Source organism: Anopheles bellator, chromosome 2 (assembly GCF_943735745.2).
Source record: "Anopheles bellator chromosome 2, idAnoBellAS_SP24_06.2, whole genome shotgun sequence".
In the NCBI taxonomy this organism is placed as follows: Eukaryota; Metazoa; Arthropoda; class Insecta; order Diptera; family Culicidae; genus Anopheles; species Anopheles bellator.
Window position 1 is genome coordinate 67,636,689 of NC_071286.1, and position 23,806 is coordinate 67,660,494.

General features: G+C 46.0%; 2 protein-coding genes across 3 annotated transcripts; both read left to right on the plus strand.

Moving 5' to 3' along the window:
* The first annotated feature begins 1,801 nt into the window (after window positions 1-1,801).
* On the plus strand, window positions 1,802-4,270 carry LOC131208581 (T-complex protein 1 subunit epsilon). Of its 2 annotated transcripts, none has more exons than XM_058201379.1 (3): window positions 1,802-1,911; window positions 2,002-2,154; window positions 2,416-4,270. In XM_058201379.1, exons 2-3 carry the CDS (start codon window positions 2,047-2,049, stop codon window positions 3,931-3,933), a joined length of 1,626 nt encoding a protein of 541 aa, XP_058057362.1. In that variant the 5' UTR covers window positions 1,802-1,911; window positions 2,002-2,046; the 3' UTR covers window positions 3,934-4,270. The 2 variants fall into 2 exon arrangements, with proteins under 2 accessions (XP_058057362.1, XP_058057360.1); XM_058201377.1 differs by having other exon boundaries at window positions 1,821-1,911; window positions 2,007-2,154.
* A 476-nt stretch (window positions 4,271-4,746) lies between these two features.
* Window positions 4,747-23,495, plus strand: LOC131211748 (AP-1 complex subunit gamma-1). Its single transcript, XM_058205344.1, has 17 exons — window positions 4,747-4,843; window positions 6,510-7,021; window positions 11,574-11,635; window positions 12,349-12,679; window positions 12,776-13,014; window positions 14,263-14,339; window positions 15,520-15,537; window positions 18,635-18,730; window positions 18,814-18,974; window positions 19,037-19,421; window positions 19,492-19,702; window positions 19,932-20,070; window positions 20,147-20,447; window positions 20,531-21,115; window positions 21,199-21,339; window positions 21,402-21,509; window positions 21,579-23,495. Exons 2-17 carry the CDS (start codon window positions 7,002-7,004, stop codon window positions 21,678-21,680), a joined length of 2,976 nt encoding a protein of 991 aa, XP_058061327.1. The 5' UTR covers window positions 4,747-4,843; window positions 6,510-7,001; the 3' UTR covers window positions 21,681-23,495.
* Window positions 23,496-23,806: the final 311 nt, after the last annotated feature.

Sequence of the window (23,806 nt, forward strand, 5' to 3'; positions counted from 1 at the left end):
AACACAGTCACAAAGCTCCAAGCAACGCCTACTGGGAAAAGTCGCCCCAAAGAAAACGGGAGGCCGAGGAAAAGCAAAAGGATCGGCCGCGGCTGGCGTTTCTCTGTTTCCGATGAGCCGATGCTGATTTCTTCCTGGCGAGACCCATGCCAAACTTGTGTGGCGGTTCCGATGCTAGTATTGGTATGTGCGTGCGGACAGTATTTTAGTGTTCCTTCGCGTTCGTATGTGTGCCCATTATCTGCCTTCTTTTAATTCTTTTCGCTTCGCTTCCGCCGCTTCCCGCCGGCCTGGTATCCATCACCACCCCCGGTTCCGCGCGACCCAAACAATTCCCCTTTCAACAGCCCCATCAACTCCACCAATTGGTAGCTTAATATTCTGGCCAATTTTTGTTTTCACTCCAGTGCCTCTCGCTTCCATGGCGATGGGAGTGCTGTCGATGAAAATGCGTCGTTTATTTGGAGGTTCTAAGAGATTTCCCCCCTCTCGGGTTTACAGCGAGTTTAGTTGACTCAGTGTTACTTGCGGACGAATTGCATGGCCTTGCGTGATTGATTTTGTAAAATTTTCCACCAAACAATCTTTGAAATTGCGCACCTTTTCACGAAATGCAAGGACGGCGGTGAATGTTGACGAATCTTCACGAACTGGCACTGGGCCGAAACGCATAATCTTCCGCACAAGGTCCTCGGATACTGGTCCGTCCTGCAGCTTAGCATTGTTTCTCATTTTCGATACGCCATTCCGCAGCCGAGGTTCTCGAAAATCGAAAGCATCGTTCGTGCTGAACTTACCGTTCGATTGGCAAATTGGCAAAGAACGCGTAGAATGGCACACCGGACACTGAGGCCGGATTGCCGGCGGAGAACAACCCATTCACCACCGTCGATTCGCCTTGATCATCGCCGCACGGCACGGTCTTCAGTTTCTCAAAAGCACTTTATTTGCCACCGCGAGCCATTTTGCTCTGCGACCGAGCGAGATGAGAGCAATTTTGCACAATGTTTTTGACAGCTACAAAAAGCGCAATCTGTTGGATAAAGTTCTTTTCGTGCAATTTCGACCCGAAATGCTCTCGCCAGCCAGCTACGAATGAATCGAATCGACTAAGCTGTGATGAATCGAATCGACGAATAAAAGACGTTTGTTCTTCGTCGTTTGCTTCTTTCCTTCCTTCGTTTCTTCCTGGCTGTCAAAGTTGTCAGTTTGTGACAGTTCCGTACACTGTAAATTCTACTTGAATTGTCCGCCTTTGCTCGTTATTAAATTGATGAAAATGGGCACTGGAGGCATAAAGTTATCTTTGTCAACCCAACAATTTATTTTTATAATTAAAGTAGGAAAAACATCATATTAAGGATGAATATTTAACTGTGGATGGTAGCTATCGCTAGCTCGTTTTCTCATCCGTTCTCTCTCCCATCCCAGCACAGGCGCGTTTTCGGCGAGAATCCTTTTGGTTGGATATGGAAACCAATGGAACGTGAATTGTTGGGGTATTGTGCAAGATTTGGGTGAAAGAATTGGAGAACCATTCGAATTTAAAATTCCCGAGTTCCTTTTTTTCAAAAAGTTTAATTGCAGAAAGAGTAAGATTATCTTATGTATTTTTTTCTATTTTCCCTAAATTTTAGAACTCTTTATTTATTCCGTTTCGTGTTTTATTTTTAAGAGTTTCCAAAGTAACCACATCCGTGCAACATTTCACTGACGTGAAATATTTTCTTCAATTGCTGAGAAATAGTCGACATTGCTTTTTGACATTTGCTGATGGCTTTGTCGGCTTTCACCGTCGTAAATATTCATCACGCGAGCAACGAGGAGCCGGAGCGGAAATTGTGCCGGACCGAACGAACCCTTTTTCGATCCGATCCCATCTGGTGTGAGTCATCGTTATCCGTGTCTCAGGTGTGTTAACTTTAGCACTGAATTAACATTGAAAAATAATTCATTCATGTTCTCATTTCTTTCCCTCAATTCGTTTGTTGTGTTTCCTAGCGCAGTGTTCTTGGTGTAATCCGTAAACCGTAAAAGCCGTGCAAGATGATGTCCCTTCCGGGAACGTTCGCGTGCGATGAGTACGGGCGTCCGTTCATCGTCCTGCGAGACCAGGAAAACCAAAAGCGTCTTACCGGCAATGAAGCTATCAAGGTAAGTTTCATTATGCCGTTTCGACGTGTGGTAGTGGTGAGGGAGCAGGGTCTGCAATCTTCGGTGTTTTTTGTGATGAGCGAATCATTTACTAATTCTAATACAAACGATAATGGTGTTTCTGATGCCAATCAACGATCGAGGAGTAAAAAATCGTCAAAGGATGATGCCTTCATTGTTTAATACATCCTTTATGGAACAGCCGGATAACGCACCACGCAAACCTAACCTCACTTTGTGTACTCGTTCTTCTCCATCCAGAGTCACATCTTGGCAGCGAAGCAAATCGCATCGATCGTCCGCTCTTCGCTCGGACCGAAAGGTCTGGACAAGATGATGGTCAGTGGAGACGGCGAGGTCACGGTTACCAACGATGGTGCCACGATCATGAAGCTGATGGATGTGGAGCACGAAATCGGCAAGCTGATGGTGCAACTGAGCCAGTCGCAGGATGATGAAATTGGTGACGGTACCACCGGGGTGGTGGTGCTGGCCGGTGCACTGCTTGAGCAAGCCGAATCCCTGCTTGACCGCGGCATCCATCCGATCCGTATTGCCGATGGATTCGAGCTGGCGGCACAGTGTGCCATCAAGCACCTTGACTCGATCGCCGAACAGTTTCCGATCGCTCTCGACAACAAGGAACCGTTGGTGCGCGTTGCCATGACGACGCTCGGAAGCAAGATCGTGAACAAATGCCACCGTCAAATGGCCGAGATTGCCGTCGATGCGGTGCTAACGGTTGCCGATCTGGAAAAGAAGGACGTCAATTTTGAGCTGATCAAGCTGCAAAATAAGGTCGGCGGCCGAATGGAAGATACCTGTTTGGTGAAGGGTGTGGTAGTAGATAAGACCATGAGCCACTCGCAGATGCCAACGGTGCTGAAGGACGTGAAGTTGGCCATCCTCACCTGCCCGTTCGAACCGCCGAAGCCGAAGACCAAGCATAAGCTGGACGTGACTTCGGCCGATGATTATCGCAAGCTGCGTGTGTATGAGCAAGAAAAGTTCCTTGAAATGGTGAAGCAGGTCAAGGATTCCGGGGCAACTTTGGCCATCTGCCAGTGGGGTTTCGACGACGAGGCCAACCATCTGCTGTTGCAGCAGCAACTCCCGGCGGTTCGTTGGGTCGGTGGTCCAGAGATTGAGCTTATCGCCATTGCCACCGGTGGCCGCATTGTTCCACGTTTCGAGGAACTAACACCTGAAAAGCTTGGAACAGCAGGACTAGTTCGCGAACTCAGCTTTGGAACCACCAAGGATAAGATGTTGGTGATCGAGGAGTGCAAGAACACTCGCGCAGTCACGATCTTGATTCGTGGTGGCAACCGGATGGTGACCGAAGAGGCGAAACGCTCCATTCACGACGCGCTCTGCGTGGTTCGCTCGCTTGTCCGAGACTCACGTATCGTTTACGGAGGTGGATCGGCCGAAATCAGCTGCTCGCTGGCCGTGGCACGTGAGGCCGATCAGCTGTCGACGCTGGAGCAGTACGCTTTCCGGGCATTCAGCGTTGCTCTCGAGTCGGTTCCATTGGCGCTGGCCGAAAACAGTGGTCTACCGCCAATCGAAACGCTGTCGGAAGTAAAGGCGCGCCAGGTGGCGGAGAACAGCTCGACGTTCGGTGTGGACTGCATGTTGACCGGCAACGACGACATGAAGGACCACCACGTTATTGAATCATTGCATTCGAAGAAGCAACAGATCATTCTCGCTACCCAGCTCGTCAAGATGATCCTTAAGATTGATGACGTAAGAACTCCGGCGGACAACAACTAAGCTCGGTTGTTAGCATTTAAATTTATTTTTTTTCTGTGGAGAAGATTCCTCTTTCGCATCCAAACTCACACATGCACACACATTCGTACCGCACACGTCACATTTACTTATCCACAGTGGGTGGCTCCGTATGGTACACCATCCATTTCTGCCTTAGGCTTTTCATTCATTTCTTGCTTAAATAATGTGTGCTCTTGCAGCGTGTTTTTGGATCGTTGTTGGTCTCCAATTATAACCAGAGCGCTGCAAGAATAAAACACTAATTAATCTACGTGAACGACTTAAAACATAAGTGCTTTCTAACTCTCATTTAAAAAATAAAGAGATGTTTCATACCAATGAATGATTTGTGTTTTTATTACTTTGAATATTTTTAAACAAGGACTTCGCACCAAAGTTTACGTTCTGGTGCCTGAAAAACTAAAACAAAACTAAAAAAATTGAAGACTTGAAAAAAGAAAAAATGCTCTATAATGTAACACGATTTATAACCCCACTGTTTTAAGTAGTCTACACAAACGTACACAGTGAATATCAAATTACAGCAAATTATTATTTATAGTGCTCGGATAGGCAATCGTTGCGAACTTATATGATAATATTTTTGAATGTAAGTTTTCTTCATTTGGTGACTCAAACCCTTCGGGAACTGTGAATGTCGACAGCGACGACAAAATCATGACCGCTCCGCCAACTGACGTTTTGCAGCACCCTCTGGCGTTCGGTGAACAAACTGGTGGCAACTGTCATTCAACGTCATCGCAGGATCGTAGCTCAGGTTGCACTTGGTTTCTTTGGGTACAGTCCGTTTTCGTTTTTTCCTCCCAAAAGAAGCGACCGAAGCGCCAGCAGTTGCAGAGAACGTAGAGAAAAGGGGTGTTTGCTTTTCCTTCTCGCCCACTTACGACAGGTAGTGCTCCAAAACCCGAATTTACGGTGCTCGTCTGTGGCAGCAGTCGCGGTTGCACTGGTGGTACGATACAAAACTTCCCCGTTCTGGATCGCTAACTCAGCCAAAGAACGGCGGCGTTCGATGCAAACCACGAGGGGCCGTTTCGCTGCGAAGTGTAAATTGCAGCGCCGTGTGTCCCAACACCTGCCGCACGCAACATTTGCCTGCTAACTTTCCAATCAAAAAGGAGCGGATGAACCGCCGTAAGAAGTAGGCTGTGTATGAGTGTGACTACGTGGGTGTGTGTGCGCGTTTCGGGGTCAGTTTATCCATTTTAGGTTTCATCGGGCGTAGGCTCGATTAATGACCACAACTCCGGCACCTTAAGGACGACCCAAATTACTCCAACGAGGACAGTCCTCGTCCTTAACATACAACACATATTCTCGGCAAACCCCTGTGGTCCAGGAGCAGAGTGAATAGCGGTGCCAGCGTTCGGCTGTGTGCGTGCGCACAGCGACGATTGTGTGCCATCGTAATGCTTTGAAGCATACTTCCATCTCCACTCGCATCGAAATCTTCTTTAAGGGGTTAAAGATGTTCTTTCGTCGGTACGCTTCTCTTGCTGAGAATTGCTAAAATCAGAAATGTTGCCCTGCTCACTTCAAGTGATGGAAAACGCACAAACACCATTCTTACAACTGAGGCGAAAAGTGCGTAACTAATACGAATCACTGAAAACGAGTATCCAAGAAGGCGCTGTTTATCAGGAAAAGACTGAAATCAAGTAATCAATAGTGGCTTAGTGAAAGTTGTGCCGAAGTAAACCTCGCCGAGTTTATAGAAAAATAATTCGCAGCTCTTTTAGAGTGGCAAGTTTAGACTTCAGTGCGCAACGACTAAATAACGACAGCTGTGAAGTACAGATACCTTGAGGTTGATATCAAAAATACAGTGAAAAAAAGTTAGACGAAACCTCAACAAGAAACTCAATCCCAACATAGCCATGAGTGATGAAATAATGCTGGAAAAGAAAGATCCGCCGAAAACCCCCCACGGCTACGCGGTTGCCACGATGTGGCTGTGTTGCGATGTGAAGTGTGAAACGTGTCACGTTTTTGTTGGAACTGCGAAATGGTTTCGCGGTTCCGCCGAATGTCACGAGCTGACCACAACACACATCGAGCGCGGCCTCAGTTGACGTCATTCAGGCACCAGAGAAGGGCTTTTCGAGTTCCTTGGCTGACTCAACGGTTCCAGTTTTAACGTCTCAAGCTTCGAATGATTAATACTTAGAATACAAAACCACTGAAGTGAGAGCAAACAAATCAAGTTACGAGATTTCTAACCTTTTTATTAGTGGCCATTGCAATAGCCTCCCCAAAAACCGCTCCGTATCTTTTCGTGCCACAAATGGATTTGTTTCATTGCCGCCAATTAGTTTCAATCAGCGACGAACCTCGACTGAAGCAAGGGGGCGGCGTTGTGGAGAAAAAGGAGAGTGTCCAATTAATCGCAGTTTTCGTGACGGTCTCAACCATCCCTAATGTAGCTCGTTCCCAATGTTGTCACAGCCTCCTGCAAACATCGATTAGTTTCGCGATTTTACATTCGATAATTTGCTCGACGTGGTTTTGTAGCTTTCAGCTTTGTTCTAAGTGCTTCCATTTCTTTGTTTCCATAGCAATTGCGTGCGAATGAAGTGAACGAGTGAGAACGAGTGTAGAAACCGGAAAAGGAGTTTCTTTCCTTTCATCGAGCAGTGGCCTACTTTTTTATATTCGTGCAAGTCAACCAAAGCTCAGCGCGTACATGGACCGCAAAAAGGCGATTCCAGTGGGAGATTTCTATTAGTTTGTCAACAATTTTCTAGAGATTGCGCGTGTGTTAGGTTGGTGGAAAGCGGTCTATGTGAGAGAGAGGAAGAGTGTTGTGAGAAAGTCTCTACAGTGAAGATTGTCTAGCGACGGCCTGTCACGGGGTGAGTGTATGTGACGAACATCCTGCGAGACAGCTGCCGTAGACGTACGTCTCGCGAGTGGGCGAACCGGAAGTGGGCGGCTCGTGAAGAGAAAGAGAGAGAGGGAGAAAGTACATTAATCAACGTCGGGTGTTCCTGAAGTGTGTGTCGAAGTAGACGACGGCCAGCAGCAGCAAGGCATCGAGTGTCGCCACGATGAATGCCTCTGATCATGGGTAAGTGGTGCCGGTCTCCACCCATCGAGCCCTTTCTAATAATTACCTCTTTTACGAGCAACGAATCAACGAATCCGACGGTGAAACCAATACAAACCATGAGGTACTAGGTCCTATCGAGCCCTGTGGCCATGTTTCTCGCGTCATTCCAGTATTTTCTATTCCGTTTCTAGTTACTGAATGTAGAACAAGGTAACAAGGCAGATTTCGGGAAACATGAATGGTGCAAGTTCAACTCTGTCCCTCAGTACTATTCCGTTGAAAGTTATCTTGTTCTCTGAGTGCAAGGCAGAACCTTTACGAAAGGCTTCTTTGCTCGGAACCATTTCTGCACCTCACATTGTTGGCTTCCCTGCTAATGTTTTGAATGGGACAGACATTCGGACGGATTTCCCTTAGGCAAATTAAGCAAAACAGAACGATATTTATGTTTGAAAAATGTGCTAACATGAACAACGGTTGCCTTTAAACAAATGCTGTTTTGTGCCAAATGTTGCTTACTAAAACCGGAAATAAATGAATCAAAGTTAGCAACTAGAAACCTCGAATGCAGCAAATACTGCTGAGGCTTTTCACAGCGACCTTGGTTTGTCACTGGCCCCTATTAAAGGCCCTTCAGTTCCCGGTGTAGCGCATACCGCGCCAAGGTTTACTGAGGCTCTTGTAATGGGTGCTTGACACATTGTAATTGTACGTGCACAATGCGCCAATGCTGCTTGTGCAGGTTTCCGAGAAGCTTTGGGAAGCTGTGCTGCAATTACGGTTGCACTACGCATTTATCCGTCACGTCTCGTGTGGCGAGAAGAGAGCGGCCTAGACCCGACAATTAATAGTGGAAATGCCACGACTGGCCGGAAGCTGGCTCATGTGAGTGCTTCACCGGGGTTTGTTGTTGGCAGCGGCTTAAGTGGCATTAACGGATGCACTACTGACGTCCTATATGGTGGAACCTCCTCGGAAGCTGTGCGGAACTGTTCGGGACGGTGGGATTCAGTTTAGCCATGGGCCACACAACCTGATCGTGGTTTTGTGTGCATTAAAGTTTACCGCCAAATGTTTGCGCCTCCTCTTGGGGACATATTTGCGTTTAATGGCCTTGTGTTTCAACGGTCCATAGTGTGTGTTTTTAATTTAAATTGCCTTCGTGCAAGCCATATTTACGTTGTATCTATAAAACTTCAGGTGGTACAAAACTACAAAAAGAGGGGTAGAAGAAGGAATCGGTTTCGTTAGAAAATGTGATTATATATCTTCTTCTAAAGACTAATTTAAGAAAAATTGACTTTGAATAAATAGAAAAAATGTTCCTTTATGTTTACACTAAACCATGCTTTCGACTTTTTCCCGTTCATTTGCTCAGTGAGAACATTATTTTGAATGACTATTTGATATGCAACATCCTCGTTAATGATCACAAAAAGTAATCAATACATTTGATTGTGAACGCACTACTCAAGTTTAATAGGCGCAGATTACTATAAACATGGTTTAAAATCACCTTACCTTCAAACATTTATACAGAACTTTTTTAAAATCTTTTCAATAAAACAGTTGCATCTTCTATCCAAACGATGATGTTCACCACACGTTTTCATCGGTCTTACTCATTCTTTTTTCACCATTCTTTTAATGCTGTAAATGTAAATACAGCTAAAGGATTCCGTGAAATAGAAATTTCAACTGTGCTTTTGACCAAAAGGACATTACCATGTCCTCTAATAGGGATGCGATGTGCGGAATGTGCGTCTTTCCAATATACTAATGCGTCGATCATTGACATTGTTCCACGAAAATAATATTTGAACCACCCGGATACCGGTGACTACGAAAAAAACCCCACTAAAACACGACATTATTCCCCCGAAAGCAGTATTACTCCAGTCGTCCATTCCATTAATGCTCGCTTATGTGGCCAGATGGCGTGCTCCGGTCGGTGGAAAAATGAATTGACACTAAAACCTAGCAAACAACTTTGGGCAACACGCCAACGGCCCATCCTACAAACCACCACCATAATCTGCAACCTAACCGCACTCCAGGTAAGCAGTCGCTTGGCTCGATCGCCGGGCGCCTTCGGGGGTTTGATCCTGGCACGGGAAGGTCCTGCCACCAGGGCGCCTTACGTGTTCAGTGTGGCGCTCCTGCTGGAAAGAGTGTGAGGTGTTTCCGTCACTAACCGCATTGTCATCGTCGTACACACCTTGATTTTACGTGACGGTGATAGGATTTTCGGGGTGTCTAACCATCGCCCGGAAGTCCTGATTGAACCATGTGCGGGGCGCAATGATCCGTTTTTCAATGGTGGGAGCCAACCGGAAGGGTCCATGCGGTCGTGCGTAGGCTCTTCTAGCATTATTGTACCAAAAGCAAGGAAAAAGGGGCCATGTGCTTAAGGACAATCCCTGGAAGGTGCTATGAATCAGTGAAGACAATTGAGGGCAGTGACAGGTGCCTCCAGAGAGCATAATTTGGAGGTGAACTTTGATCGGAGGGGATGCTCCAAGGTGAACGTCGTGCCTTCTAGAAGAGGGATTCTTTCATCGTTGAGTCGTGCTAGAGGACTTACTTCCGGCGTTGGAACGTTCCTGTTGTCGATCAAGGCTTGGATGTGCGGTCTTTATGTTCTGCGTCTGTTGTTGTCAAGCACATTTTGGGTCACCAGGGCCGCTACTAATAACGGTTCGCGTCCTTGATAAAAATATTCTTTTATTAGAACCGACCTTTTCAAACAGTCCTCCAGAATCATGAGAGAGAAACCATGTTTAGCCTATTTTTGTACGCGAAGCTAACGCTTTCCAACCATCTCTAGTGCTCTTCTTTACACCCTGAAAGCCGAGGCACATTTGTTAACGATGCCGTCAACTGAATGTCGAAAGATGGTTCACATGGAAGCGATAATTGTAACGTCTTCTAGGTTCCGATGGACTGCACGTACCACAAAGCAGAAATAAAAACCGACCATCAAGGTGATTATTTTTAGATAGTCTTTTAGCCAAGGTTACCATTTGGCGCCACCAAGAGACGGGTTAATTGTTTCGTTAAAAATAAAGATTCGCCACGGAGCAGATGATTTCTTTGGTAAATCGTTAATTGAAGTCTTTGCGTCGGATGCGTATGCTTTATTGTTTTCTGAATATTTTGAGATTTTCACGCTTCAACTCTGAAATCCGTTCCACACCTAAGAAGTTACTCAGACCCTTACCTTGCAATCGTGCGTGTCAACGTCGGTTCCTGTTCTTTCCGCGGCAAAACTTATGTTTTCCCAGTGCACACGAGCTACACGAGCCACCAATCCCACCGACTCAGATTCAAAGTTCCTCCGCATCATGATCTGGGTAACTCTCGTGGGTATAGCGAGGTGTATTATTTTCTGATTACTGGCACACCCCCCATCGTTAACCTTTGTCCATGCACCGTCATACGCCGCGATGGTATCGAATGTTTGGGGCAAAATATGCGAAATGGATCTGTCACGCGTCGGGACATGAGGAAAAAAAGAAAATCCACTTTCGGTTCCACTTGAACCGAGCGCCAGCAAACACCGATCAATCTCCATCCGTTTCCGAGCGCCAGCCGCACAATGATTTGGCAACGATTATGGTGTCTTGCCGATGATAAAGTGTCGGGTCGCGGACAATCGCATGTTTTGCGTGCATCTTCCATTAGCATGGCCTATGGAACGTAATTTGAGATGCTTCCGAGCTCACGATCCGATCTTGGGTTAAACGCGAGATTCGAAAGGTAACATATGATGCTAGGGTTGTGCAATGAAATATGTTTCCCAAATGTTCGTTACTTTATCGCTATATTGGTATTTATCAGACGGTCTTAAATTGAATATTATTTATTAGTTTTAGTGTACACCATGTTTTGTAAAAGAATATTAAACAAGTTGTGTACATAGGTTTGATGTACAATCGATACAGTTTGTGATAACGAATAAAAGCTATATCTTATCAGACTTATCAGTCTCATGTGCTACTTTGCTATCGACTATTGAAGGCAATTGATTGGCCCACTTTGGGTTCCGTTTGAGGGCATTTATGGAATTGCATAACCGTCCCACTGAAGCACCCTGAATCGTGCCTTGTATACGTTGTTGAATGTCAACAACAGTAAATGTAATTAAATAGCATGGTCGTAAAAAATAAAAGCAACAATCTCAAATGAGGCAGAGACTTATACAAGCCGCTAAGCTACCTTTCGAAGTCTATCAAATCAAAAGAAGACTGGAGTTTTTACCTAATGTTGTCGGTGTCCTGCTGCGAGCCGCGTTACACGAAGACCTGGCACGCAATAGACATTAGCTCACCGTATGCTCATCCTAGTCTACTTTTGATATGTTTTTTACCGTTTTAATCACTATTCGTGCGTCTAAGTTGTGTAACTGCCTAATGATGGGCAGACACCGTGTATTTCTGATTTTGTACCTTGGTTACGCTACCGAACTTATCATTAGTGAATCTTTCAGGAACTGATTCATACCGCTGGCTATCTGTTTACTAAATTAAAATTTCCCCTATTTTGTTCTCTTCGATTTTCTGCCTTACAGGTTTAATCCAGCGTTTAACATGGCCACCATCCGACAAGCCATCAACGAAACGATAGAACGAGGTGAGTAATCGATGCAACGCGGCTGCCTTAACCGGTGGATTCAACAGGAAGTAGCTGCGATGCACACGACAGAAGTCAACCCCATCGGTAACAATGATTTTCCCGCACTCCGTACTCGGCGACCAAGTCACGATTGAACGGTTTACTTTTATTACACTTTATTTTGGGTGCGACACCAAAGTACACCAAACATGCCATGTTGGCGAAGGAAAATATGACACAATTCCCTCGTTTGCGTTGATTGAACGCGCCAAAGACGATTGTGTGGTTGGTGCTGTCCCACTTTGGCTCCTATTGCTATGGCAAACGGCAAGTTCATCGCCCCGGCCACTTTCCAATCATGTTCGATTAGTGTCTGTTTCCGACGGTGCTATTGATCGAAGTTAATTAGATATTCCGGCCCGGTGCTTCCGGAGCATGCATGCGTTGAAAAGGGCCAGCTTTAATAGAGAATGTTGGAACGGTCGGAAAACCCTCGCCGAATACGCCACTGTGCGAAGCGAAAGTTAAAAATATCTCTAATCCATCAGCGTCGAGATTTCATAAAATTGAACCCGAAAAAATAATTGAACGATAACTCATCTGATTGGATTTTGAAACCAACATGCAAAACAAATTGGAACGTCGAGCGGCCGTTAATTGTTATGAACATTTACCGACAAAAATGCAAATCAATTCCACCAATTAAAATGTTTCCATTTTCTTCCCGGCAGTGCGCATTCCAACGCCAACCCGCCTTCGAGATCTCATCCGCCAGATACGGGCAGCGCGAACGGCGGCCGAGGAGCGTGCCGTCGTGAACCGGGAATGCGCCTACATTCGCAGCACGTTCCGCGACGAGGATTCCGTCTGGCGGTGTCGCAACATCGCCAAGCTGCTCTACATACACATGCTGGGCTATCCGGCCCACTTCGGGCAGCTCGAGTGCCTAAAGCTGACCGCCAGCCCCCGGTTCACCGACAAACGGATCGGCTATCTGGGGGCGATGTTGCTGCTTGACGAACGGCAGGATGTGCATCTGCTGATTACCAACTGTTTGAAGAAGTAAGGTGGCAAGAGCCCTCACTTGGGACCATATGGCTTGGGAATTAAGCAATAACGGAATACTGACGACGTTTCTTTCTCACTTTCGCTCTCCAGTGACCTCAACAGTCCCACACAGTTCGTCGTGGGTTTGGCACTCTGCACGCTCGGGGCGATCGCATCGCCGGAAATGGCTCGAGATTTGGCCGGCGAGGTGGAAAAGCTAATGCGTTCGCCGAATGCCTACATCCGGAAAAAGGCAGCCTTGTGTGCGTTCCGTATCATCAAGCGTGTGCCGGAGCTGATGGAAATCTTCTTACCGGCGACTCGGTCGCTGCTGAACGAGAAAAATCACGGTAGGTTCGTGCCCGGAAGTGCCTCGAAAAAGGCGAACGGTGGACCGCTGTGAAGGATATTTTAAAACGGAGTAGTGTTTAAGGGTTGCTCTCGCGTCTGGGTGAATTGCTCGTGGCCGATACCGTTTTAATCCTGTTTGATATTCTATGTGCCTAGACGTCAAATATAGGACTTCCGTTCTCATCGGAATATTTTATCTCGTCGCCGAAACGAGCCAGCAAGTGCTCCATTGAAATGGACGATTGCAGATTGACAGGACAGGACAGGAGGTTAGAGTTAAGTGGAAAGTTTTGTGAAAACATTCAGCATTGAAAACGCTCGTTGGCCGACGAACTCTAATCGATTGAAGCTCACCGAAGCTTCACTCACGGTGCCTGGCAGTGACGTGCACCGGTATCCTTCGACCGGGGTTGGAAATGAAAATAGCCAGCGCCAAAGTTTCCGTTTTTTATATCCTACATCCAATGAATATAAATGACCAGCAGCGAATAGTGCAGTGTTGGGGGTCCCCAACGGCTGAAGGTTGGCCTCCGACATGCAAAAACTCCTCTTCAAGGAAATGGAACCATTGGAATATAACTTTCGAGCGATTCTTTGGCTCCGACGTTGGAAAAGGGTTTCAGAGGGAAAATTTATATCGTACAACAGCGCTGTTGGCCCTTGATAGCAGCGTGGCCCATTTTGCCATCCTTTTTTTGTAATTTACAGAAAAGTCTTGGTACTGAAAGAGTGTGATACAACTAATCGGGCAGTTCGCCGCTCTCTGTGGCTTTAATCGGTCGGAGGGGCCAGCGTGAAACGGTAACTGCGTCTCGGTGTAAGGGTGTTGGGTTGAAATGTAATTTATGCTAATCACCAGTGCCGGCACCGCAAGCAACCACCGGTCGGTATCGCTAACGCAATAATCAGACCCCCGTTAACCACGAGACGGTTGTTTGTGTCATCCGGGTGTTATGATGGTGGAATTTAATTTATGACAGAGAACCGCCAAAGGAACTGTTTCATGAAGCCACTAAACGGCTACCAACTGCCTGTGCGTCGCCAAGGTACCAGTCGGGTTTTGCGGGGACATTGTTTTTGCATACATGAGACACCGATCGCGCAGGGCCCAGTTTGGCAATTCCATACAATGTAATGCTTACAGTTTGAATGAAAACTCGTGACTCTTGGATAATTTTCCGTAGATCGATCGATCGTTCGATCGATCGAATTAACTGACATTTTCATGTCGTTACTTTTTCTTACAGGTATACTAATTGCTGGCGTTACACTTATTACGGAAATGTGCGAGAAGAGTTCCGACACCTTGAACCACTTTAAGAAGGTGAGTTGCATTTAGTTTCCCAACTTTTATGAAATGGCCACCGGAAACGATACGTTTAGCTAGTGCTCTTCTGCGGAGTCATTGCTGTAGCAGCACTGTGCAAGGATTATTTAACAAAAACCGAGTTTTGGTAGTCGTCATTCGAGTTTCACGAGCTACCTTGCTCTTTTTGTGGGTTGTGGATGTTGTTTGGTTTTTGTTAAACTGTATCATGCGGCCATAGTAGGGAGCTTGCCATACACTATCTGCGAGACTCTCCTCCCGTTTTCTCTGGTCCGTGCTAGAATGGGTTGGAACAGTTTTCTTTTTAAATGGTTTTGTTCTTTTTTCGTTTAGATCCACCTGCGAGCGCATCTCCATATTGTAAGTTGCTCGCTCGCGCCGTGTATTTCTAGAGCGCACGCATTAGATAGTTCTTCACCCTAGAGATTGTTTATTAGCGTGTAGCAGTAGCGTTAGCTCCCGGTGCAATGTAGAACATGATCGTTGTTTTGGAACGTTTTGGTTTCTAGATCGTGCGAACGTGCGTAATTCACATAAGTTTGTCGAAAAGATGGTAAAAATAATGGTTTTCAACCCTACGATTGATTTTCTTGGCGACAGTTTTCGTTTTTTCAACCGAAACCTTTTGTCAAAGTTTTATGGGTTTGTGATCCAATGTTTCGTTTCGACAGCAAATACTTCTTTCCCAATTTTCCACACTAATTCTTTTAGCATTTTTGTTATATATTTTCGAATTTTTGTACATTTGGTTCAGTTTTGTTTTTGGCTCTTTTTTTAGCGTTTTATTTCACGAATCTGTCGCTCGGTTATCCGACTAAGGTTCATCGTAAAATATTTTCTGCATTGTTTTTAGTTTTTACGTATAGTTTTTTGATCTCTCCTTTACCTTGAAGGTGAAGTACAAAGTGTATACGGTGGCAGTGTAATTTATTTAATTTTGTTCATCTTGCAAAACACTACTCGACACCATGTTACATGTGTTGTAACGTACTGAACCACTACAATAACAACCCAGTCCTCGCTCGAACTTGATCGTGTACGGGCGAGCGGACCACTCGTCCGCAGTTGAATATCCTTCGACGGATCTGTCCCCTATTAACGCCTTCTACTACGTTGTTTACGTATGTTAACCGTTTTCTTGCTATTATTCCCAAACCTCACTCTTATTGCTTGCCAGGATAGTGGAAACCAAGAGGTAATGCTCACTGCTCTTTCTCAACCTTTCGAAGAAATCCTTTTCTCGATCTCTTTACTTCTTCCAACGTATCAAACCTGCATTGTACTTTTGCAAGTTATTAAATTCCGCCTTAAACATACCCCGGTATAAATTCCATCAGAAATTCCTTTAAACTCATCGCGTGTTCCGAGTAAAGTAGAATGATTAAACATTCCGCCCCATAAGATTCCCAGCCGGAGCAGATTGCAAAACGAGTTCAATCAGCCTTCGAGTGGCGCTCCGCTTTCTTCCGTCCGTCCGCTCATCAGGAAGGAACCCTTCGCAAACATCAATTATCATAATGTCTGTTAAGTTTTGTGTTTTCCGATATCGTGCTTAATTAATAAGACGCTTTACTCCTACCGTATTCTACAGTGGCGTTCTGCAAATAGAGAAAGAAATCGTTGGCATTCTAGTGGATGAATTCTTTACTATTTGTTGCGTCGTTGCAGTAGTTGTTGATTGTGCTATGTTGTACCTTGTGTTTTCTTTCGTTGCTAGTTCCAAATAGTAAGTTGTTTCCAAGAGTAGACCAATTGGTTTTAATTCCACCAATCAGTTCTCTTCAGGTGCTGCGGTGCTGGTGCCCCTGTGCCACAAAGTAGCTTTAAGGTTGCTGTAACATAGTTTATGTTTCTTTCCCATCGCTCGCGGTGTGGCCCTTGTAACGGAAAAACTTTTTCGTCTCTCGAACAGGAAAGACACAGCACACCCTTTGGCAACCCCTCGTTCGTTGTTGCTTCGGGGTTGTGTTTGTCTTACAACTTGATTCGCACGGCGTTGTTTGTGTTTCGCCGAACGGCTCCTAAAGTTTGGTTTGTGTTTGGTTTGTTGTGTTTTGTTCAAAAGATTGATGTAACTTTTCGAACGTGGCTCCCGTGGCTTTCGTTTTCCCTGATGACCACACATTTCTTGATTCTTTGGAGAGCAGGTTCTTTTCCGTGAACAAAATATTGCACACATTAGTGGAAGAGTTTCAATGGTTTCGAACCGGTTGATTTTACATTTTATTCTTTTATGTACACTGCTTTCCATGATATTATTCTTGTTTGAAAGTTGTTTTTGATTTATCGTTACGTTCTGACACCATTCAAATGTGAATGATTTATATCACTCGTTTGTAGTCGAATTACGATTTGCACTCGATACGATCATTCGATTCGATTTATGCATGAAGTGTTGACCTCCTCTTACCAGCAGCCGTTCTGGAGCCATTTGTGGAGCTTCGCTTAAAATATTCATAATTGGAATGCACATTAGCTTATGCATGTCGATGGTGCACGTCTCAATCCGGCTACCGATTCCTCAGTAGCCAGTCTGTTGTCTGCCTGTTCTGTGTGCTCTGCTGCTTTGCTAGCATTCCCGGTGAGAGAACGGTAACCAAATGAATGCTCCCAGAATGGCCACCGTGGAATCTATTTTTTGGCAAACATTTTCCTACTTCTGTGTGGCCTTTTTCCTACTTTCTTACCCCTCGTAGCGATATTTTATAGCCCGTGAGTGGGCTTTTGCCGTTGTTGCTCATGTAGTGTCATGATTTAACATTCTGTGTGGTCCGTCTGGAGAGGCAATCTTGTTGGTACGGCGGCTTGCCTTGCATGCTCCGCCAGACTGTCTGCTGCGCTCGTCAATAATCCTTTTTTCCTTATTTTTTGTTGTCTATTTTCCGCCCGCTTGAACGGCGTTCGTTTAACCATTCGTGGTTTCGGTTTTCCAACCGCCGTACCACCGTTCCCGCGACGGACTGGCAGCATAATTTAAACATGACCCTCACGCTTTGGATTGGGCTCTAATAGTTTTTAATTCTTGGCTGCGCGCCGAGTATCCGGCATGGGCGCAGTGTTTAAGTTCACGTTAGATATCGACGCGCTTGAAGAGGTTTGGGTTTTGAAACACAGCAGATCGTCCTTTCAAGTATCACTGGCACGCGATTATGCTGCAATGCTGTCCTCCTCCGATGATGTGGTGGCGTGTGACGGTGATGGTACGGATTTTGATTGAAGCACGAGAGTCAATCTGAACTCAATGGACGTTTCATTCGATTATTGATTTGCGATTTAGGTAATTTTGTTCATTAAAAATTCATTCCGCACCCACGTCTACTGCCTCGTCAGATAACATGGACCGAGGTAGTATAAAGGTGTTATTACTGTTGAAACAAAGTTTTAGCTATGATTTATAGCTAGATTGAAATGTGGAACGACGAATTAATGCGCTGGATGTCCATCAATTTATATTCTCATCGAACCGCATTTTAGTTTTCGACAGCAAAGTTAGTGTGCAGATAGATTTTAAACAACATTTTCCGTTCGAATTTTCCGTTCCGTTCCGTTCGTTCGTGAATATTTTTTAAGGACATACATTGATTTTTGACATGTTTCTAATTTTCATTTTCCGTCGATGGCTTGTGCATATTGGCCCCTTGATTCGACAGCTCTTTCGTTATTTCTTTGTTCATACGAATGGTGTTCTGTTTGGCCGCTAAAAACAGGGGCAGTGAAAGGTACTCCGTTTGAAGAGGTACATAAATGTGCATCAACACAAGGAGTCCAACATTTTGTCATCATCCGACCACACCGTACGCGGAATGAGAAATAAAAAATCATTACCATTTTACTGTCCTAGAGACAACTGCACACCTTTTGCCTCGTTCGTCGGTTGTGTGCTTCTCGAACCTTCGTGTGAATCCTGATCCCTCCACTAATGCAAAGGTTGAAAGGATTCCGTAGAACAAAAAGGCGTTCGCGTTTTGTCCCATTGTAGCAATAGAATAAATCACAACACAATATCACACACACCCACACTTGCGGGTGTATTATGCCACAAGCGGATACTCAAAAGTCGACTCATGAGGTCCGATGAAAAAATGGAGCAAATCACAAGAACAGAAACCATTCTCTGCTGCCTGTGTTTGTTCACGTTCGTCTCGTCTCGCTTTGGGTCGTCTATTTGCATTAAAACCAAAAAGAATGCCACCTCGAAACTAACGAACTGTCCTGTCCTGCTTCTTTCACAATTGTGCTCTTTTCCATCTACCACGGACAAATGGATCGTTCTGTGCGCACCGATGATGCAGATTGTACCGAATCTGGTGCGAATTTTGAAAAACCTGATCCTAGCCGGTTACTCGCCGGAGCACGACGTGAGCGGCGTTAGTGATCCGTTCCTGCAGGTACGTGCCGAGAGCTGACGTTCGACCGTCGCCTTCACGACGAGCACTGAAAAATATTTTCTGTTAACGGTGGCTGTTTATAGGTGAAAATACTTCGTCTGCTAAGAATACTTGGCCACAACGATCCAGATGCGTCGGAAGCCATGAACGACATCCTGGCACAGGTGGCGACCAACACGGAGACGAGCAAAAACGTGGGCAATACGATCCTCTACGAGACGGTGCTCTCCATCATGGACATCAAGTGAGTTCCCTTACCGTAGCATCTGATGCACTCTGTAATATCCTTATTTTCGAAAAAAATAGATCCGAGGGTGGCTTACGTGTGCTGGCGGTCAACATTCTCGGGCGATTTCTGTTGAATAGCGACAAGAACATTCGGTACGTAGCGCTCAACACTCTGCTGCGGACAGTGCACGCCGACATTTCCGCCGTTCAGCGTCACCGGAGTACGATACTGGAGTGCCTGAAGGACCCAGACGTTTCAATAAGACGCCGCGCGATGGAGCTCTCGTTTGCGCTGATCAACTCGCAGAACATACGCGCGATGTCGAAGGAACTGCTGGTGTTTCTCGAGAAGGCCGACCCGGAGTTTAAGGCTCAGTGCAGTAGCCGGATGGTGCACGTGGCCGAGCGATACGCTACCTCCATTCGCTGGCGATTGGACACGCTGCTCAGTGTGCTTATTGCGGTAAGCCCTTCGATGAAAGTGTTACAGAGAGAATCGAGCTTACAGTTCATTTCCTGGGTCCCTATGGCAGGCCGGTAATTACGTGCGGGATGATGTCGTTTCGTCGACGATTCATCTCATCCTCAACAGTCCACCGGAGGAGCAGGCGTACATCGGGCAGCGGTTGTGGAGCTCGGTTCATAACGTTGCCAACTCGGAGGAAAAGCAACCGTTGCTCCAGGTGGCCGTGTGGACTATCGGCGAGTACGGTGATCTGGTGCTGAGCTCGGAACGAATCGAAGGTAGGTGGATCGGTAGGTGGGCCAACACCTAAAGTAGGCCCCATGCAGCTATCACGGCACAGGCACCAAATACGCCATTCGAATCGCTATTTAGTTTGTGTGTTGTTTACCCATTCCGTGTTGTGTTTCTTTCCGTCCATTGTCACTATTTGCTTCACCTGCACCGCATCGTAAACTAAACCCCGCACAACTGTTGCACCGCTGCTGCCGCAATTTACAACGGCATAAGATGTTGAAATTCCTGCAGAACACCAGCTCGTGGACATCTACCAGCGGCTGCTCTGGTCCACTTCGGTATCGACCACGACGAAACAGTACACCCTGGTTTCCCTGGCCAAGCTGAGCACCCGGATTCACTCGAAAGAGGAGTAAGTGCCAATGTGAACACACGGCTCTTGGCAAGGATTGCACGCTAATGTTCGCTTCATTGCTATCGTTTGGTAGGGAATCGCGAGTGAAACAAATTATCGAAGCGTTTGGTTCGCACTTAAACATCGACCTGCAACAGCGAGGGGTCGAGTTTTCGCAGCTCTTCCGCGAGTATAGCCATCTGAGGCCAGCGCTCCTGGAAAAGATGCCCAAAATACAGAAATCCCTCCCGAACGGCACAGAGCTTGAGGGTGGCGCATTCGATGACCAGCAGCCAAGCATCGATCTGATCGAGGGTGGTGACGATGTTGGCGGCGATATCAGTTCGCTAATGATTAGCACAACGAACGTGGGCACCAAAGTGAGCTCGGATTCGGTAAGAAATTCGTGACAGTCTTCGATTTGCTGTTTCGTTGCAGTCATAACAGGAAGGAATCTCTTGTTTTCTCTCACAAACAGCGTGCGCTGCTTGATCTGCTCGGTGGTGGTGACGATCCTATCGATGGGCTAGGTATGACACCTACGACGGATGTACTGATTTCGGGTCCGGCAACGAATGGCAAATCGGGCGCCAGCACGCTACCGACAGCTGGTAACAACCAGGATCTGCTCGATCTGCTCGGCAGCCTCGATATGCCGGCCAGTACGCCACCGGCGGCCGTTAGTTCATCGGTCTCTGGAGGAACTACAATTCCGCTTGGCGGCTCCACGGGTATCGGTTTAGATCTGAACAGTTTGAACGACAATAGCATTAAGAACGGCCTCCCAACCACTACCGCCGCTGCCATCGGCAGTGGCACCAACACACTGCTAGCAAATTCTTCCTCCTTCGGTGGGCTTGATAACCTTTTGAACTCCAACCTGTCCCCGGCCATTGTGGCACCATCAACGTTGGGTGGTATCGTTGGCTTGGGTTCACCGCTAGCCACTTTGGATGGACTAACGTCTCCCACGTCGCCGATGACGATGACGATGGCAGACATTAACACCAACAGTAGCAGCTTATTCAGTGACTTCTCCGCCGCTGCCATCAACAACAACGATGTAAGAGGGCGTCCTAAAGGCTGATCTATCACGTGGTTATGACGTTGCTCGATTAACGATTGTTAATTTTGATTTCGCTATAGGAAAACGCAAAAATACTGACGGCCCTGGACAAAAATGGCATTCTGGTGCAATTGTCGGCGAAAAACTCCGGAGGATCGTTGCAGATTCTGATGACAGCCACCAACAATTCGCTTACCACACTCGAGCAGTATCTGTTTCAGGTAAGGCCATCAGTGTGAGGACACTTGCTCGGATATTTAATTGTTTTTAAATGCTTTGTTAGGCCGCAGTACCGAGAAGCTTCACACTGCAGATGCTTTCCCCGTCCGGATCTACCTTAGCTCCCGGTGGTACCATAACGCAGGAAATGCGGGTTACCAGTAGCGCGAAGGTTCGTGCCCCTCCACGGTTAACTCCAAGGAAACAAAACTGCATGTCTTTCTGTCTTCTCTGCCTCTAGGCGACGTTAAGAATGCGACTTCGAATATCGTACCACTTGGACGGCAATCCGATACAGGAGCAAACGGAAGTTTCTGGCTTTCCGGAGGAGCCCACCGAATGAGATCCGACCGAGAACGACCGGGCGCATGATCGCCGAAAGCGTCAAGGGAATGGACAGTCAACAGTGTGTCGCCAAGCTGGTGGTCCTTGGACCTCCGAAACGCTGCATCTACGATATCTGTTCAGCTTCCCTGAACCCGGCTCGATCGTTGGTTGAACGATGATTTGCTCCGGGGTGGTGATAGTTTCATTTTCCTATCGGCGTATTGTTTTCTATTTAATTTATCAACCTGTGCAAGGAACTGCAGAGATCGTTTATATTTCACACCTCACTATGAAATATATAAAATTTTATTATTTGGTTTTATGTTAAGCATGTTGTAATGGGGTGCATAGACACATTAGGGACCTCCAGATATCTTCAATGCAATATGAAAAAGTGTCGATAATAGAGAAAATTATAAGCTCAAACCGCGAGGTTCACTGATAACAGTGGTTGAATAGTGAACGAGTTGTCGAGTGTCGGAGCAGCGTCAAGGGAGTGCTAAAATAGCAATCATAATATTCCAAACGGTGTGCCCTTTGCCCCTTTTATTTTGGACTAACTGCCACCACCACCATCAATACCGATTCTTCCTTTCCACCTTTTTTGCGGAAATGCAAATGGTCGGAGGCGTTTTGAAAAGCGCCGGCTTCTGTAGACAAATGAGAATGGTCGCGTTGTAGATGCGTGTGCGCGTATGTGGCAATATGTTGTGAGTGTTTGAGTGCGTGATAGTATCCACGAAGTAATCTATTGTACATATATATACATAATGCGATACATTATTGTAGTGACTTTACGGAGTGCATCATGTTGGCCACGGAGATGATGCGTGTAAGAAACACTATAATGCAGAAGCATTTGTATCCGAGGCGGAGTGAACGAAAAAGTGTGTATTATTTTGATTACAAAATGCAACCGCTTCGTGTAAGGACAGGTAAAATATAGAACAATAGTGTCACAGAGTAGGCCACCTAAGGGCTACCGAAGTGCTTGTGTCGAGGCGAAAGACATCGTAGTGTGTGGTAGGTGGCTAATGACAGAGCAGAACTAGACTGCGTTAATGTGCTGAAGCGATATTGAAAATATTAGGAAGCTTTAGAATCACCAACAGCGCGCCATGATGTTGGCAACGGTTCAAGGGTAAGCGAACCAAGTAAGAGTTAACGTAGGGTTTTTTGGGATACAATTAACCAGAGCAGATTACACGGAGAAAACTATTAACACTGTTGCAACCCTGCAGTTGTAGCAAAAGAAAATTGAGAGTTGCGAAAGTTAAGTTGCGAAATGAGAAAAGCTGCAGAAAATCCAAACCAAGTATGGCTCAATACGGTTGCTGTGAGAAATCTGCTGAAGGAGATGAAGATGATGAATGTTTTGCGGCTCACTTTTTTCTCGACGGTGGTCGCCTAGGTATAAAAGGAGAAGCCTACTCTGTTCAGTGGTCGTGTTTAGTAGTGTTCACGTCAGTAGCGTATGGCGGGACCGTGATAAAACCTCCCAACGGTTTTTCGAATGAATGGGATTCGTTTTTTCTCGCGAAAAGTGAAACGATGCGTGTTTAACCGTTATAGGCACACCGGACGCGCGGTGTTTTCCGTCCAAAAAAAATAAAACATGAGAAGGCATTCGAAGTGAATGGTAGTTGAAACTGACAAAACGCGTTTCCATTGCGGGAAACACGCGGCATAGAAAAAGGCAAACAAACAAAGGCAAACGCATGATTCACGATATTGATATGTTAATCCCTCCATCCTACTTTACTGCGTACTCGTAAGACATTTCATGAATATAATCCTAATCACAAGCATGTTTGGTTTTGTTTTTCTTCTGTTCACTGTGTTCAACGTCTCATTTTCAGGGTTTACTGGTTCACTTCATTCCTGGAACGTCAAATGTGGTTCTACGAACAACATTCCACTATTGTTTAGTTTTCCCATTCTGTTTTGATGTCCACTTTGTTTAGCAGCGTAAAGAAAGCAGGAAAATTTTTCACGCCAAGAACAGAGCAATATTCAGTGCGCCCATTATTGCTCAAACTTGATAAAAACCGATGGACGATGCGCAGATCACGGCGCATGCTGTCCATGGTAGGGAGAAGCAGGTGTAATCAGGCTTAATAGTAGATTTTGTACTGTTGAATG